This window comes from Protopterus annectens, chromosome 9.part0 (assembly GCF_019279795.1).
Source record: "Protopterus annectens isolate FY-2018-M chromosome 9.part0, PAN1.0, whole genome shotgun sequence".
Classification (NCBI taxonomy): Eukaryota; Metazoa; Chordata; order Ceratodontiformes; family Protopteridae; genus Protopterus; species Protopterus annectens.
Window position 1 is genome coordinate 1,191,217,178 of NC_056743.1, and position 17,064 is coordinate 1,191,234,241.

At 39.7% G+C, this 17,064-nt stretch overlaps 1 protein-coding gene across 1 annotated transcript in view; it reads left to right on the top strand.

Moving 5' to 3' along the window:
• Positions 1-17,064, top strand: part of SERPING1 (serpin family G member 1) — a 373,810-nt gene that overhangs the window by 81,119 nt on the left and 275,627 nt on the right. Inside the window, exon 3 of the mRNA XM_044084098.1 lies at positions 10,887-10,923. Within this exon, the coding sequence (XP_043940033.1) occupies positions 10,887-10,923 (37 nt within the window). The remainder of the gene's footprint in view (positions 1-10,886; positions 10,924-17,064) is intronic.

A 17,064-nucleotide genomic window follows, 5' to 3' on the forward strand; every position in this document is an offset into this window, starting at 1 on the left:
TGATACAGTACCCCAATTAGGCATTTTAGACAAGTTCACTAAATTAGGTATAAACCCTTTTATCAGCCACTTGATTGCCAACTGGCTCACTGATAGGAGCCAGTCCAAATAGGTCCAGCAGGTCAAAATAGGTGAGGCTGCCTCCATCAAGAGGCCAGTCATTAGCAGAGTCCCCAGGGCTCGGTACTGGGCCCACTCCTTTTTGGCATCTATTTCTCTAAAGTGGAAGCAAACACTGAAGGTTTATGGCTAAGTTTGCAGATGATTGCAAGCTGGGAGTTATCATTGACTCTGTTGCAGGCACTAGCATTCTTCAAGTAGGCCAATCTCTGACTAACTATTAGTGCCAAAGCCATGGTCTTAAACGCAATGTTAAAAAATGCATAATTGTACCCTTTGGAAAGTCAACCATCCTGGCTAATTACTATGTTAATAATATGCCCCTAAGAGTTGACCCAGTGGTCAGAGATCTAGGTATGCACATAGACATTAGACTTACCTTCGAACCCTATGTGGCCACAGTAGTGAGGAAATCCTTTTATGTTGCACAAATTTTAAGTGCGGGCATGTCATCCAGGTCCAAAGAGGTCATTATCCCACTATACTCTGCCCTTATCAGACCAGTCATAGAATATAATGCTCCCTTTGTTGTGTACCTGAGCAGGGATATGCAGCAACTATAGGGATCTCAGAGGTTTCTTACAAAAAGAATGCAAGGCATAACAAACCTGCCTTACACAGAGCACCTCAAAGCCCATTCCACATACTCAGTCTCCTATAGATTGTTGAGGAGTGATCTAATCCTGGCTTACTAAGCATCAGCAAACCCCCACACTTATGAATTTCCTGCATATTTAAGTAAAACAGTACCAAAAATACAATGTCTAAGGGCCTGAATTTTGTCTGTGACTTAAACAGAGCATGCTGGAGAGACAGATATGTATTCCAGAGACTGCTCCTCCTATGGAAAAGATTTCCCGTCCATGCGAAGCTGAGTTTGTCTGTTACCCAATTTATGTGCACCCTTTACCGATGGATGTGGAATAGGACATTTACACTGGGCCTAGTACCCATGTCCATCATAGACAGAGGTAGCTTATAAATGCCTGACCTTCAATGTCCTAGTTGGATCTAAGACATCATTATTCTTTTGTGAAAAGTTTGCTAGGCTTAGAAAGCCCCCCCCCCCCCCCCCGGTCATTAGACTAGCAACACTCTATGAATCTATAACAACTAAACAAACATATGCTACACATGAATGATCTCTTGCTTATTGTAAATATTGTAAATATGTTTACATGTTTGTAGTGTATACAAATGTTGCATAAGCTTAACATTGTTAATATGCATAAACTGATTTTGTTAATTAGCATAAAGGCTTTATCCCACTGACATAAGTGGGTCAGTGCATTCTAAACTATACTGCCTTTTCATTTGCTTACTAACTCAGATTTTGTATCTTGTTTCTTAACTTGTACTACTTTTCTGAATTGCTTGCTTAATTCATTTGTACTTTGTTCTGTTGAAGCTGTTAGTTTATGTACAATTCACTTATGCAGATTTTGAAAGGACCATTCCACCCCCCACACCCCACCCCACCACCCCCACGGTTAAGCAAGCAAACAGATAAACTTATTGACACCAGGTGAATAAGTTCCATCAAGGTATTGAAAGTCATAGCTGTACAACAGCAGCTTTTCTACCCCTTTGCTTCTTAAAACTATTCTCTATCTTTCTGGCTACTCATAGATTTATAGGTTCATAGGAGATTACTAGGCTAATGGCTTAAGGGCCCTTACAAACCTAACCAATATAACCTGATTTTACCCAGTATAGGGCCCAAGGGGCAAGAGGATGGCATGGATTTGTGCATATGAACTGAGAATCTTACAGATTGCCCCTGTCCATAAAGGACATAGACACTGCCCCGGATGTGAATTTGAGATTTCCCATCCAATGATCGAAACTGTGTTTGAAGAGGACCAGGGAAGGGCTCTGCTTAATGTGAATAGGAAGCCTGTTCCAAAGAAAGGGCAGTCTCTGGGACAGATACCTGTCTCTCCAGCATGTTTTGTTTGAGTCACTGACTAAGTTTAGATCCCTAGATGAGGTGGCCCACACACTTTTTGACTTACAGATGTGTAGCAGCTCCATCAAGGCTAGATTTGTGAGTGTCTTGTAGGTCAAGCATAGGTCACCCCTGCTCTAATATGGCTGCTGATAAATGAATTCAAATTGTCTGCAGTTTACAGAAACCTGTTAAAGTTATTTGTGATGAGACTACAGGAGACAAAATCTGATAGCTGAATTGTTGATCTATCTCTACACTTCTGTTACCAAAATACTTGAAAAAGCAATACATTCATAACTCTCTTATTTAAAAGGCAATATGCTGGTGTGAAATGCACACCATGGCTTGTGACAAGAGCATGGCACTGAAACTGCAGTGGTACGGTTCACTAACCATAGTTGTTAGTCATGGACAAAACCTAATATAATAAGTTTTATTTTCCGTAAAATCTTTGATACAATCTCACTTTCCCAGTTGTTACGGCAACTCAGACTACATGCTCTTAGAAGTCATTTAGTCACTTAGCTGATTAACTTCTTCTTCTGGCTTTTCAAAGTTAGGGGTTGCCACAGAGGATCACCTGTCTGCTCATGATTGGCAGTGGAGTTTTACGGTGTTGAGTTGCCAGCCCGGGGCCCAACCTTCCACAGAAGGCACAGACATGCATGCACTCATGCCTAGGGCCAATTTAGAGTGTCCAATCCATCTACAGCATGTCTTTGGGATGTGGGAGGAAACCCACATGATCACAGGGAGGACATGTAGACTCCGCACAGAAGGCATCCCAGCCGAGGATCAAACCGAAGAACCTCTTGCTGTGAGGCTGGAACGCTAACCGCTGCACCACCACGGCTGGCCACTTAGCTGATTACCTTCCTAATAGGTATTTCATGCTAAATTTAAAAAATGCTATGTCTGAAACCAGAAAAGTAGTTTGTGCCATCTCCAAGACTTTGTCCATAGGCAGCATTGCATTATTTTTAACTATTTACAAATAATATGTGTCAACATTGTAGCAATCTATCATTCAGTATGCAGATGATGCTAGACTGTCCAATCTCCTAATCAGCAAACAATCTGCAGAAGGCTTTTCATCAACTAGAATCATGGATTTCCTCTGTTTAATATTTAATTTCTCTAAAACCTGTTTGGTACAGAAATGCACTGGTTTTACAGCCAGATACATATAACTCAGTTCCAAAACTGACACTCTAATGCAGCAAGTGCGCACCTTCAGTTAACTAGGTTTCCTTGTGATAATGAGTTGATCTACACAGAACAAGTACTAGCAATAAAAAACACAGAGCAAATAAGGTCTACAGTAGTGTCTAAGGCACTCACTTGTTAGATAACCATAGGAAGGTCCAACATGATCCCTCTTCTGACTTTTTTGAAGCTCTGCCCTTACTATTTTGCGATAGTTAGATTTGGATTGACTCTCACCTGTCTCTAATCCATCAGAGGTTAACATCTGAAGCACCTACAAACATAGGCCATTGCAGTTTGCTCAACTAGGCTGAAAGCCATTTAAGGATAAACTTTATCACCATCAGCTTTGCTTTTCTATTTTAAGCCTCCACAAAAAGTCAAAGATATTCTGAAGCATCACTTTTTAGTTGCTCCTCCAACCACTAAGAGTCTGGGACAGGATCTTTACTAATTTCACTCCCATATGCAGAATAAACTATACAAATAAATCAGAAGTGCCACTTTCACTACTATACAACAACTACTGTAAGAAAAGTAAAGCACCTTGAACTGGGGGGAAATTTAGTTTATTCAATGTGATGGGCAATTAGACATTCACAACAAATGTTTGCTATGGTGACTTTTTGGGATTATTGAGATAGATGAAACAGAAAAACATTCATTCATGTTTTGTTTATCTGGTACAAATGCAGACAGAGGTGTGAACTGATTGCTTCCATCTTTAAGACTGGTGTCTTTATGTATCATGTTGATTCCTGAACAGTGTTAGGTGTATGAACTAACTGCCTCAGAAATACCTGTGAAATTGCTTCATAAGTTCAAAGGTTCATAGGTGTTTACTAAGCTGACAACCACAAGGGCCTTTTTAAGCCTAGCCATGCATCCCAAATCTCTTACAAGTTCTCATACCCTTGATAAGTATAAGCAGGGATTTGGGAGATAAACCATTTACAGGTTACTTGTGTCCATCAGAGACATAGCTGCCAAACAGGAATGAATTTCTGGTTTTCCATCCAATTGTCCAAGTAGAACATGAATTGAGTTAGGGAGGAACTCTGCTTAATGTGGATGGGGAGCCTGTTCCATAGACATGGTAGTCTCTAGGATACATACCTATCTGTCCAACAGGACGTATATCACAGACAAGGTTTAAGTCTTTAGAATGGGTAATTCTGGTGCTGTTTGTTTTGTGGATATGCAGGAGGTTCAGCGGGGTGGTGTCTGGCAGTGCCCTATATTCCAGGCAAAGATCTCCCCTCAAAAGCTTCTAGTGGCATTGTACCATCCATAGCCATGCTGACAGAGTAAATTTATATCTCCATAATTAGTCAGTGTTGTTAGATATTTGTCAAAATGTTTAACTCATACCCTGCCTCATTTCCCTCTGTCAATGTATGTGACATGTATCATCTCTGTATTTGCAATACATCATATTCCTGCATCATTCACAAGCCTGCCATTGATCATGAGGTGATGTGCCTCTTTCTGATAGTACAGCCAATGGCACACAGGACACTTTATTGGTTTCAAAATTGTCCAGCCCTGGAGGGGACAGACCTGGGATTCGTGGTGTATCCTCTCATCAGAAGAATAGTATGACCAGACACTCTGATGATGTAGGTGTATCAGATATTGGTCATGACAATAACTGTGACCTACTGTCCCTAGTTAAGTCTGGTAGTGATGGTAACTCTGCCCCACAACTGAGTGATAATGTCTGTTGGACTGCACATGGGAATGTAGCTGATATGGGTGGGTATATGCATATTATAGGTTCATCAGAAAGAGCTCACTCAAGCCTTTATTCCTGAGTAAAGGATTTTAAGGTAAGTTAAGTGACGATTGTCTATTCTGTAGTCTTAATTTCTTTTCAGTTTATTACCTATCTAGCATTTATTTATCAGGTCAAAACTAAAACTTGTAGTAGGAAGATAGTTAACTTAGAAGGACATAAATGTTGAATGAATAAATGATTGCATGAATGAATGAATAAGAAACTTAAAATGTGAGGGATCCAATAATGGGTCATGAAATGAGGAACACAGGCTGGCCAAGAAGAGGGTAAGAGAGATTTGTAATATGTTCAGGATGTGGTACAACTATTTGGTCCATGAAGATTTGAGGTGGCAGATGATGTGGGGGCCAGCAGGAAAATGGAAGCTTCTTAACAAAGTACAGAAGGTAGGGATAGTAATAGACTAGCTAGTCAGGTCAGAAAGAAGAGGGTGGAATTGAAGAGGAAAAAGCAATAGGAAGCTAGCAGGCAGGATAAAAATAGCAGACAGGATATGGTGGTAAAATATAAGGGAGAAAGTCATAGAACAGGAGGGTATGGGCAGAGATTGTTAGAGGCGTACAGGCAAGCAGGGTGACTCAAAGTAGGATGAATGGAGAAAGTGAGAGATGCAGCCAGGAAAAGGAGGACAAAGATTATAGGGTGGAAGGACAGATGCATCTGGAAGGTATAGTCAGAGATGGAGGAGCCACGATCACAAGGAAATCAGGGGAAAGTGATCAGGTACGGACACATCCAGATAGAAAAAATGGTTTGGTATTATAATACAGCAGGGATGGGGAAGGGATTAGATGCAGCACAAGAAGGGAGGCAACTTTTACTGCCACTGAAAGAGCAGACAGTAGAATTGGATTGGTAAAGGCTACAGATTTGTGAAGTTGTGTCAGTGTGCAGGAAGGAAAGGAAATTACATTCAGTGTGAGGACAGAGAGTAGGTGGTGGTGAATGGAGACAGTCACAAAATGGGTTAAGATTCTTGGCAATTGAAAAAGCAGACACCAGATTTCAATGAAACAAGTCTTTGAGCTTCAGTAAGACCTTGGGGGAGTTGACTAAAGTGATCACCAAGGGAGAAGGCTGGATGCAGGTTGTGGCACATGTAGGGGCCGATTATTTATCAAAGGAAGCATCTGAAAAGGTAGCCAACAGGGACAATGAAATGGCAAAGAGATGCCAGTAGATGAGGTTGGAGGTAGCATTCTCAGACGTTTTACATATATCAAGAGCCAGCCACGGCATTGAAGAAAAAAGGATTATGGAGTAAAATGACTGACTGTGGCAGTAGGTAATGGAGGAAAGCGTGTGACTGTCAGGAGGATGGGTAGACCTGACAGAAAGACAGCTGTATGCATGTGACAGCTTACACTACAGGGAACAGCAGTGCCCAGTGATGATCTGGAAAGGAAGACCTCAATGATAATGCATTTAAACCTAGATGGAAGAATGAAGAAATGTCACAATCAGCTGTATGCATGAGACAGCTTATACCACACAGAACAGCAGAGCCCAGTTATGAGCTCGAAAGGCAGACTGCAATGATGATACATTTAAAGCAAGACATAAGGATGAAGGAATTTCACAGAAGCAGTACAATAGGTGCATAGTACGGAGGTAAAAGGCAGTAAAAAGAGACACATAACACAGCAGAGGAACAAAGAACGATGGCAGAGATCATGTCTGGATAGTGTTGCTCTGCAGTACAAGAAGTCAGGGTAGGAAGATGAGGGAAGCGTCAAGCAGTAATGTAAGATGGGGTAGTGGACATTGCTGGTATCACAATAACACGGGCCAGTGACAAGAGGGGTGGGACATGGAGATACTTGGGTATAGGTTGCTTTAGAATGACAAAGAAGGACATCAGATGTAAAGTCAGAAAGAAAGCACACCAGACCAGGAATTCAGTAAGTGAGTAGCAGGATAAAAATCTAGATTAAGTACACTGTCAGTTAAGAATCAATGTTAAGTGGTCCTGCAGTCAATGTGTAGAAAGGCGGGAGAGTTCATGCTTTGATACAGTTTACCACCCCAGCACCTCAATGGGGGGAGAGGAAAAAAGAAGGCAAATATGAATTAATGAGTGTGTTTAGGAGGAAAAGAGCAACCCTTATGGGCAATCTGAATGTGCTGGGAGCACACTGAGGGATTTAAAGTTCCAATCTGAATCTGCCAGGAGCACACTGAGGGATTTCAAGTTCCAATCTGAATCTGCCAGGAGCACACTGAGGGATTTCAAGTTCCAATCTGAATCTGCTAGGAGCACACTGAGGGATTTCAAGTTCCAATCTGAATCTGCCAGGAGCACACTGAGGTATTTCAAGTTCCAATCTGAGTCTGCCAGGAGCACACTGAGGGATTTCAAATTCCAACCTGAGTCTGCCAGGAGCACACTGAGGGATTTCAAGTTCCAATCTGAATCTGCCAGGAGCACACTGAGGGATTTCAAGTTCCAATCTGAATCTGCCAGGAGCACACTGAGGGATTTCAAGTTCCAATCTGAATCTGCCAGGCACACTGAGGGATTTCAAGTTCCAATCTGAATCTGCCAGGAGCACACTGAGGGATTTCAAGTTCCAATCTGAATCTGCCAGGAGCACACTGAGGGATTTCAAGTTCCAATCTGAATCTGCCAGGAGCACACTGAGGGATTTCAAGTTCCAATCTGAATCTGCCAGGAGCACACAGAGATGTCAAGGTCCAATCTGAATCTGCCAGGAGCACACTGAGGGATTTCAAGTTCCAATCTGAATCTGCCAGGAGCACACTGAGGGATTTCAAGTTCCAATCTGAATGTGCCAGGAGCACAATGAGGGATTTCAAGTTCCAATCTGAATTTGCCAGGAGCACACTGAGGGATTTCAAGTTCCAGTCTGAATCTGCCAGGAGCACACTGAGGGATTTCAAGTTCAAATCTGAATCTGCCAGGAGCATAATGAGAGATTTCAAGTTCCAATCTGAATCTTCCAGGAGCACACTGAGGGATTTCAAGTTCCTATGTAGAGAAAGAGAAAACCAGAGAGTTGACTGGGTTCTTGGATGAAGAGTTCATCAGTTAACCATTTCAGGAAGGTGACAGAAAGAATAGAATTCTGAATGTGCCCAGATGTGATAATTGTTTTCAGAGCTAGCACAAGTTTGGGGAGTGGTAGAGTCCAGAATTTTTAAAATAACTAGGGCTTTGAACACTTAAAAACCCTACTCTTCACCTGTTTTCTATTGAAGAAAATGTAGCTGACCATGGTAGTTTTTATAGCAGGTTACAGTGTGAATATATCTGAGTAATTGAGTTAAAAACAACAGATACTGCTTTCATAGACTATTTAAGAAGTCTGTAAATGAAATCACTATCACTGTAAATAAATGAAAGAAAAACACTTAATTTATGATGTCTAGGCTGTGTTATATTATAGGAACCCAAATGCATTCCAGTGAAAAACACAAATTGTATATGTATGGCATTTACTATGACGGCTATTTGAGGTTTGAGAAATTAAAATATAGTAAACAAAGTAACCCTGATGTATTTGTAGCAAATAATATTTTGATATGTGACAAAATATGTCTACATCTATATCTATTTCTATATCTATATCTATATATACATCTATATCTGTATCTACTTCTGTATATATGGTTCCCTATAAAAAGGTCTCTGTTAAAATGTTGAGTGGTTTAACATTGAGCTGACTGATATGATCGAAGCTTCAGAAAGAATCAGGGAAATGCACAGTAAGTGAATGGCATGTGATGCATGTCTGCAGGGATTGGGGTATTAGCCTTTCCTCTCTGTAGCATGATTCTGGAGCTGTTTGTATAAGTAGCAGGGGGTGCAGGGGGTGGAAGATACAGGGGGCTTGTCCCCTGAAAAAAAAAAAAGAAAAGATGCTTTTATATTTGTTTTGTTTGTTTTGATGTAATGCAACTTTAGTTATATTGGCTTGATGTTAAGCCATTCAATGTTTTTACTTTGAGATCTTCTGATAAGGAAATATATATATATATATATATATATATATATATATATATATATATATCTATATATATATATATATATATATATATATATATATATATATATGGGTCCCCTTTGTTTTATCAAAGTTTCAAAACTTCGAAAATCATATGGCCGAGACCATATGATCGAAGTTTTGAAACTTTGAACACTTTCAATTGAGATACAGCGCAGAAAGGGAGATTTACAGAGTCTCCTCGCTGTAGTGTGATCTCAGAGTTGGATGCAGAGGGGCATTCCCCCCTGCAAAAATGTAAAGGTAAAGGTATCTGTTAAATTTAAGTGTTTATTTTGTTTTTTTCGAAGTTTCAGAACTTCAATTATACGGTCTTAGCCGGGTTCATATCTGTCGATCGACAACTCACTATATCGACATCCACTTCACCGACATCTAAAATAACCGACACCGCAAATCACGGACATTTAACAGGTAAGAGATTTAAATTCGCTAATCATGCCTACCATGTTTTAGTAAGTATGGTAGTGTTATGCATGTCTGGTAGGCATGATTAGCTAAATTTAATTCTCTTACCTGTTAAATGTCCGTGATTTGCGGTGTCGGTTATTTTAGATGTCGGTGAAGTGGATGTCGATATAGTGAGTTGTCGATCGATAGACATGAACCCTCTTAGCCATATGATTTTCGAAGTTTTGATACTTTGATCAAACAAAGTAGACCCATATACATGATAGGTAAATGCTTGGCCAACTGGAACCCAAGCCGAAACCAACATGCCCTGTTCCCCACTATAGTGTGATCCTGGAGTTGGTATATTTAGTTGGGGGGTGTAGCCCTCCGGTTTTACTTACCTCGGCATGAAGTTCGGTGTAAGTTGGCCATTTGTTTACTTATCATGTCTGAACTCTGCAGTTCGGGGTTCCATTGTTTCGGTATTTTGGTTTTGAGATTTTCAGGCTAGATAATGTGAGCATTGAGGTTTCGAAGTGAAACTATATATATATATATATATATATATATATATATATATATATATATATATATATATATGTATGTATATATATATATATATATATATATATATATATATATATATATATATACACACATATATATATATATACAGACACACACACACACACACACACACACACACACACACACACACACACACACACACACACATATATATATATATATATATATATATATATATAATTGGTTTCTAAGGTAAAGTTTTCTTTTAAATGCTTGGGATTTTGAAACGCAGGCCAGCATATCAGCAGATCCTGGCAGGGTTTCTGATTAGTGGGTTGTTGGTATTATAATTAAACTCATACATTTTTCTAGATTCTGGGACATGCAGTGTGTGTGTAGTGCTTATGATTTCACAAAAAATTTGTCCAACACGTTCTGCTAATTCACAGGAATACATCAGAAATATATAACTGGGATCTTGTTTGCTTCTAAATAATTCCATCAGCATATCAGAAGTGTTACGAAATGCTACAGTAGTGATAACAATTTAGGGAGTTGGCCAAGTTATTTAGCATACAAGAGCTGAAGCAGTTCATAATAACATGTAGCTAAAGGTGCCCTCTTTTGGTTGTCTGTGAAGGGTGTTGAAGTTACAATTCCACCAAAGATACAAATGTGTCCATAGAGGAGCAAAGTGAGTGCACTGTAGTGGACAACAGAAGAAAGAAAATATAAGAAGGCAGTATAACAAACATAGTAAGCATACTACATTGTACAGCTATGCTATTGTTTTGTATTATGTTCTTAATGTTTTAGCTATATTCCTCATCTGAGAATTTTTTTATTTCTTTTTTTTTTTAAGCAGCACCTTCAGGAGCACAAAGAAAAGACGCAACAAGAAAGTGAGTATTTACAAATTCAAATCAAACTCACTTATGCTCCTGTCTTTTATCTGAAGAAGTAGCCACTTTGTTGATGTTCACAATAAAGGATTTCATTGAATGACAGGGCCACTGACTGGCCCACTTTTCTGATTCACCTGTCTTTGAGCATGAGGAAGAGCTTGTAACCCTTTCTAGAGAGATCTCCTTCCCTTTGTTGACTTAATAATCCAGTTTTGCATTGCATAGACTGCTTCCAATATGTTTTAGTAATGTCTTCCATTCTTTTCATCCACCGATCTCTTTATGAAACCAGAAATTTTTCCCAGGGTTTCCACCTTTGTCCCTCATTGACAGGGGCGACATATGCTGACTGAGGTTTCTTATTTAGGGATAAACTCTTGGCTAGGCTTGTAAGGGCCACAGGGCCATTAGCCTAGTAACCTCCTATGATCCTATGAAGATCTTTGAGATATATTTTTTAAATCTTTTCCATAATATCTATCAGTCAATAAATGCATTTCAGCCCATTATGTACTCACCAGCTCAATGTTTATGTAATGTTATTTTTAGTTTATTGCATCTTTGTTAAGACGATAAAACCCACAAAGATGTCTGTTTTCTGGAGCAAACTGAGTGATTTAGTCCATATAAGTTACTTTTTCCATCCTATGCAGAATAAGCAGGGCTACAGTAGTGAGAGGGACAGAGCATTTTAAACATTTCATTACTTTAACCAGAATGCTGTGTTTTCATGGGAGGGTCTGGCTGCAAATTTGGGTGGACTGCATAAGCCTCATTTGCTTGTATACTTTGTTAGGTCATATTTCTCCAAAAAAAAAAAGTCACAGGTAAAATTCTTGTTATAAAGTCCCATTATATAACCATGGTCTCAAACCATATCTAAGTAACTGATGAAGCCTGTGTCGCTTTTCAGACTACCTTGGAAGAACCTGGCTCACTGTTTTCATCAAATTAGTGAGATGACTGTTTGTGAATGAAATATGCCAGCTATTCCTAAAAGCAGTCATCAAATGAAAAAGCTCTTTAAGTAGTGTAGGAGTGAATATAAAGAATTTTCAAGGTAAGATATAGTGTAAACACACTGATTATAAACAAAATCCTTCGTAACAGAAATATGTCAAAACTACTTTCTGTGTGTTCAGTTTGCCAGGGCTAGGTGACTTTCTGGTATTTTCTTAACTGTTGTCATTTCTTTTTCTTCTGCTTTAAGATATGTGAGGGTCTTTTGGGACCTGTGAACTGCTGGTGGCAGGAATTGAACACTGTCCATGGTGAGTAGGTAGAGGCTCTGTCTGACGTGATTTATTTTCATTTTCTTGATCATGCTGCCTGCTCTGGAACCTGTCATCAACTATGCTGTTTCTACCAGAACACCAACAAATGCCGTTGCCCTCATATAAGCCCTGCCCTCTTCTAACTCATTTCTGACAATTTGGGTAATCACAAAGCATCAGATTAGCAAGTTTAGACAGAGTAATACAATGTTATAACATTTAGCTGTTCTTCCTCAAGTGGTCCTCTCCCTTTTAATCTCACATAGTCACACAGTACTGCCGCTTGTAAATCAACAGTACCATGTCAATCTCACTTATAGTCACCGTACTGTTGGTTTATAACAGTTTGTCATAGAAATAGCATAGACCCATTTCTGTCCGTCTGTTGGCCAGCTCAACTGAAACCTCTCTTTGCATTATGTCACCTTAATCCTTCTCCAAATCTAGTGAAGCCATCAATTTCTAACATACTCAGCTGACTTAGTATGCAATAGCCTTTCTTCATCTAACTCTACTTTTTAGGGAGGACCTAAACAAAGTCTTGTGACTTTCTTCTTTTTCCTTCCATTCTTCTTTTTGATCCCAGCACAATTCTTTCCTTCTTCCCAGCTAGTTTAAGTGCTGTGATATTTACAACCATGACCTTATATGACCTTATTTCCTTTAACATCAGCTATCCCACTGTGATGTGTTTTTCTCCTGTGTTCATGGTTGCAGTGACATTGACTTGTAGTTACCACACAGTGGCGCTGTGGTGCACAGTCAGGTTAGCTACAATTCTCATATGCTGAGCTGCTTTAACTGGGTGTGTTATATTTCTACACTCACCCTGGCATTCACTGGTATTGGCAGCTCTATGACACTGCTCAGTTCTTCCCCAACAGTGCACTGTCAGTCTCGGATATCATTTTCATACCACAAACATCCCATATTGTGCATGTTTATTTATTTATTGACATTTGATTACCTAGAAAACTTAAACTGGGTAGGTGCCCATTTCATCGCAGGCTTGGGGAGAAAAGCTCCAAAGTATTGCAAAAATACTTTTAGAACAATAATTTTGCAATTGAAAAAAATAATACAAAACCAACTTCAGTTGAAATAATTATACCAAATTATACTTATTTTGAAAGCATTGGTTAAGAGTAGATACAACTTATAAAACAATGATTTAATATTTACAGAAATTTTAACCACTTTATAGAGAAATTAAAGGTAAGTTAGTATAATACAAACAGGAACTGCAGTATGTTGTTGTTGTGTCTTTCGGCTTATCCCGGTTAGGGGTCGCCACAGTGGAACTCCGGTCCGCTAATGTTTGGTAGAGGATTTTTACGTACCGAGTTACCAGCCCTGACGCACAACCTTCAACGAAGGCACGCCCATTCACGTATGCCTCCACACAGAAGATGCTCTAGGTGAGAATCGAACGGGACAACGTTTTGCTGTGAGGCGACAACGCTACCGCAGCACCACTACTGCAGTATGTAGTGAGAGAAAAAACAGCTATGGCATATTTAGAAAGAGAGTCAGGGGAGAGAAATAGATTGAAGAAAGGAAGTGAGTGAAGAAGGGAGAGTAAGGAGGTGTAAGGTATAAAAAAGTACTTGTTATGGATATAGAGACGGATACTTGTTAGGGATATAGAGACGGATACTTGTTATGGATATAGAGACGGATACTTGTTAGGGATATAGTTTATCTTGGAGCTGACAAAACTACTAGGTATTACAATTGACAATAAACTCAATTTTGAAAATCACATTAACTCTACTATAAAAACTGTGAACAAAAAAATAGGAACCCTATATAGAATTAAGCCATTTCTTATCCCAGCTACAAGAATCACCCTAGCCAAGACCCATCTAATCTCTACTCTACTCTATGCATGTCCCATCTACACCAACCTGTCAAAAAAAAAACTAAATAAACTAGTTACATCCTACAACAACATAGCTAGATTTGCAACCGGATCTCCTTTTAGGACCCATCACTGCACTAACCTAAAACAACTTGGCTGGCTTGAACTTCCTAATCAGATCAAACTACAACAACTTATTATAACCCACAAAACCCTGTACCAACCTACCAAAACTCCTATACTCACTAGCCTCATTACCCCTTACTACAACCTGAAACATCTACGCTCCTCTAATAAACTACTGATAAAAAGGACTATACCCAGTAACTCTGCTGGAGATTGCTTATTCTCCAACTCAGTTGGGAAACACTGGAACAATCTACCCACTGATATTACATCCCTGACTTCTCCTCCTCTCTTCAAGAAGAATATCAAACTGTACCTTAATAATAAATGGCTCTGCCCATGTATAAACCCAGACTAGCCTGCTCATCTGTCTCCTATCTCTCTTTTCCTCTCCCCTTCTCTACCCAACTACCTCAATAATAATTGGCTCTACCCCTGTAGAAACCCAGACTAGCCTGCTCATCTATCTCCTATCTCACCTTCCCTCTCCCCTTCTCTACCTAACTCCCCAATAGCTTGTTTTCCTAAGTTCCACAACTATACATTACGACATGGAACTTACCCTGTGAACAGCACTCATTCATCTTAACTTTTTCTCCTCTCTTTTTAGGTATTTTTCTCTCACCACTCCTTATTAAAACAACTTTTAAAGCTGTTAGAAAATTATGTACTCCTCAACTCATCCTATTCTATCTTTGATATCTGTCCTATCTTCACTTCACAGCTATCTCTCTTTATCCTTTCCTTTATATTTCGCCACCTTCATAATATTGTACTTTACACACAAAAAAAAAAAAAAAAAAAATTTGGGACTATTTTGTTTTTCATAATTGCTACTCATGCTTATTGTTTCTCTGCTTATCATAACCTTTTACAGCCTGTTATTATGAACTATGTATGTTCTATGTATTATAACCTGGAGCTTTTCTCCCCGGGCCTCTACTGAAAATGGACATATATCCAGTTAGACTAGCCCGGTCAACAAATGTAAAATAAAAAATAAAAATAAATAAATAAAATAAATAAAGTTATAATGGAGAACTGTAAAAAGGGGAAGAATCTAAGCATGGCATGGACAGACTACAGAAAAGCCTTTGACAGTATCTCACATTCATGGATAAAAGAGTGCTTAAAAATGTACAAGATACACCCTGCACTGATCGATTACAGCAACCATGAAACAGTGGGCACATTTAACAGATAAAAATGGAAGATTTTCTGGGATAAAAGGTCTGTTAAATGGCCTTATAGTCACCTTTCTGTTTACTTGCCACCAGGCATATCCTTCCTTGAAGTGGCAAGTTTCATAAGGGAGTAGGTTTACTTTCAGGAGGGTATGGTTTTCTATGGAGGAGACTGGGATACTGTATGTACTTTAAATGAAGTGAACTCTGGACCCTGTTTATTTAGAATTCTTCCTCTTGCTAAAAAAAAAAAAAAAAAAGAGCCAAATGCTGAACGCTTTGGAAAACACTCTTTTTGCACTAATTCTACCTAAAACTCGGCTTTTCAGAGCTTCTGTGGATCCCTAGTGATATCTGCATTGCTTACTGTACTTATTTCCTTGTTTCACTTGAATGAAAGTTACTGTTTGTCGTTTTTGCATTTAAGTTACCTGTAGCACATTGCATTTAAGTTACCTGGCACTTGCTCACTAAAGCAATTATATAAGTCAGCACTAAAAAATTAAAAGCCCTACACCCTCACAAACTCCCCTTGAGTACCTTGTTCCCCATTGGCCCTTTTTTTTCTATTATAAAGGAATTCCCAATACTATTCTAGCATGTCCAAAGGTCAGTTGTCAATCTCCTCTCCGGTCCAGCTGGTGAATCTGGGAATCTTGAGGCAATGTTACAACTGCCTCATGTACACAGACAACCCTCTCCTCCTCCCAACAAATTCCAACACATGTGAGAGATGCAACCATATAGCCAAACTGGAGGCTAAGCTCTCTCAACTCAGTACTGGCGTAACCAGTCAGGAGGATAAGGAAACCACACTCACTACAATTCCAGTCTCACATAGACCTACCACGACAGCAAACCAAACACATAAACACACAAAAACATACTCGGAGGCTCTAAATAAAAATCTGCCTAAGCAGCAGAGACCTCCAAAGCAGACACCCAAGCAACCGCTACCCCAAAACAAAACACGTGCAACACATAGCTCACAAAGCCAGTGTGCCGAACAGTCACAGCCCTTAAGGCTAAACAACAAACCTGATACACTTGTAATAGGTGACTCTATCGTCAGGCACACTGAGTTCCCGCTCACCAGGCTGAACAAGGAGAAGGTCACGGTGAGCTGCCTGTCGGGCGCTAGGATCCGCCACATAACACAAGCACTCAGGTCACTCCAAGGCAAGTACAAATATGACTCAGTCATTGTCCATGCTGGTGTAAATGACCTGAGACGTACCTCCCTGGACTACATGAAAGAGACAGAGGAGCTCTCTGAGCATGTAGCCCAGGCCAGTATGACCCTGACCTTGAGTAGCATCTTACCCTCACCAAGAATGATGCCACAATATGAAGACAAGATGATCAATTTCAACAATTGGCTTAAGTATTGGTGTCATTCAAAGGGGATCCAATGCCTGTCAGCCTGGGATGACATGCTCGACAAGCCACGATGCTTTGCTAGGGACGGCTTGCATCTATTACCCCTGGGCTTTTGAATATTGGCAAAGGCTCTTGCTATCCCCATAGTGCCTTTTTTAGGCAAGGCTCAAAAGACAAACCCACCTCCATAGGTATCACAAGGGATAAGAAACTAAGAGTAGTGCTACTCAACGCCAGAAGTCTAAACCTCAAGATGCATGCACTAGAAACTCTCTTTAGCATGGAGAACATCGATATCTGTGCAGTAACAGAA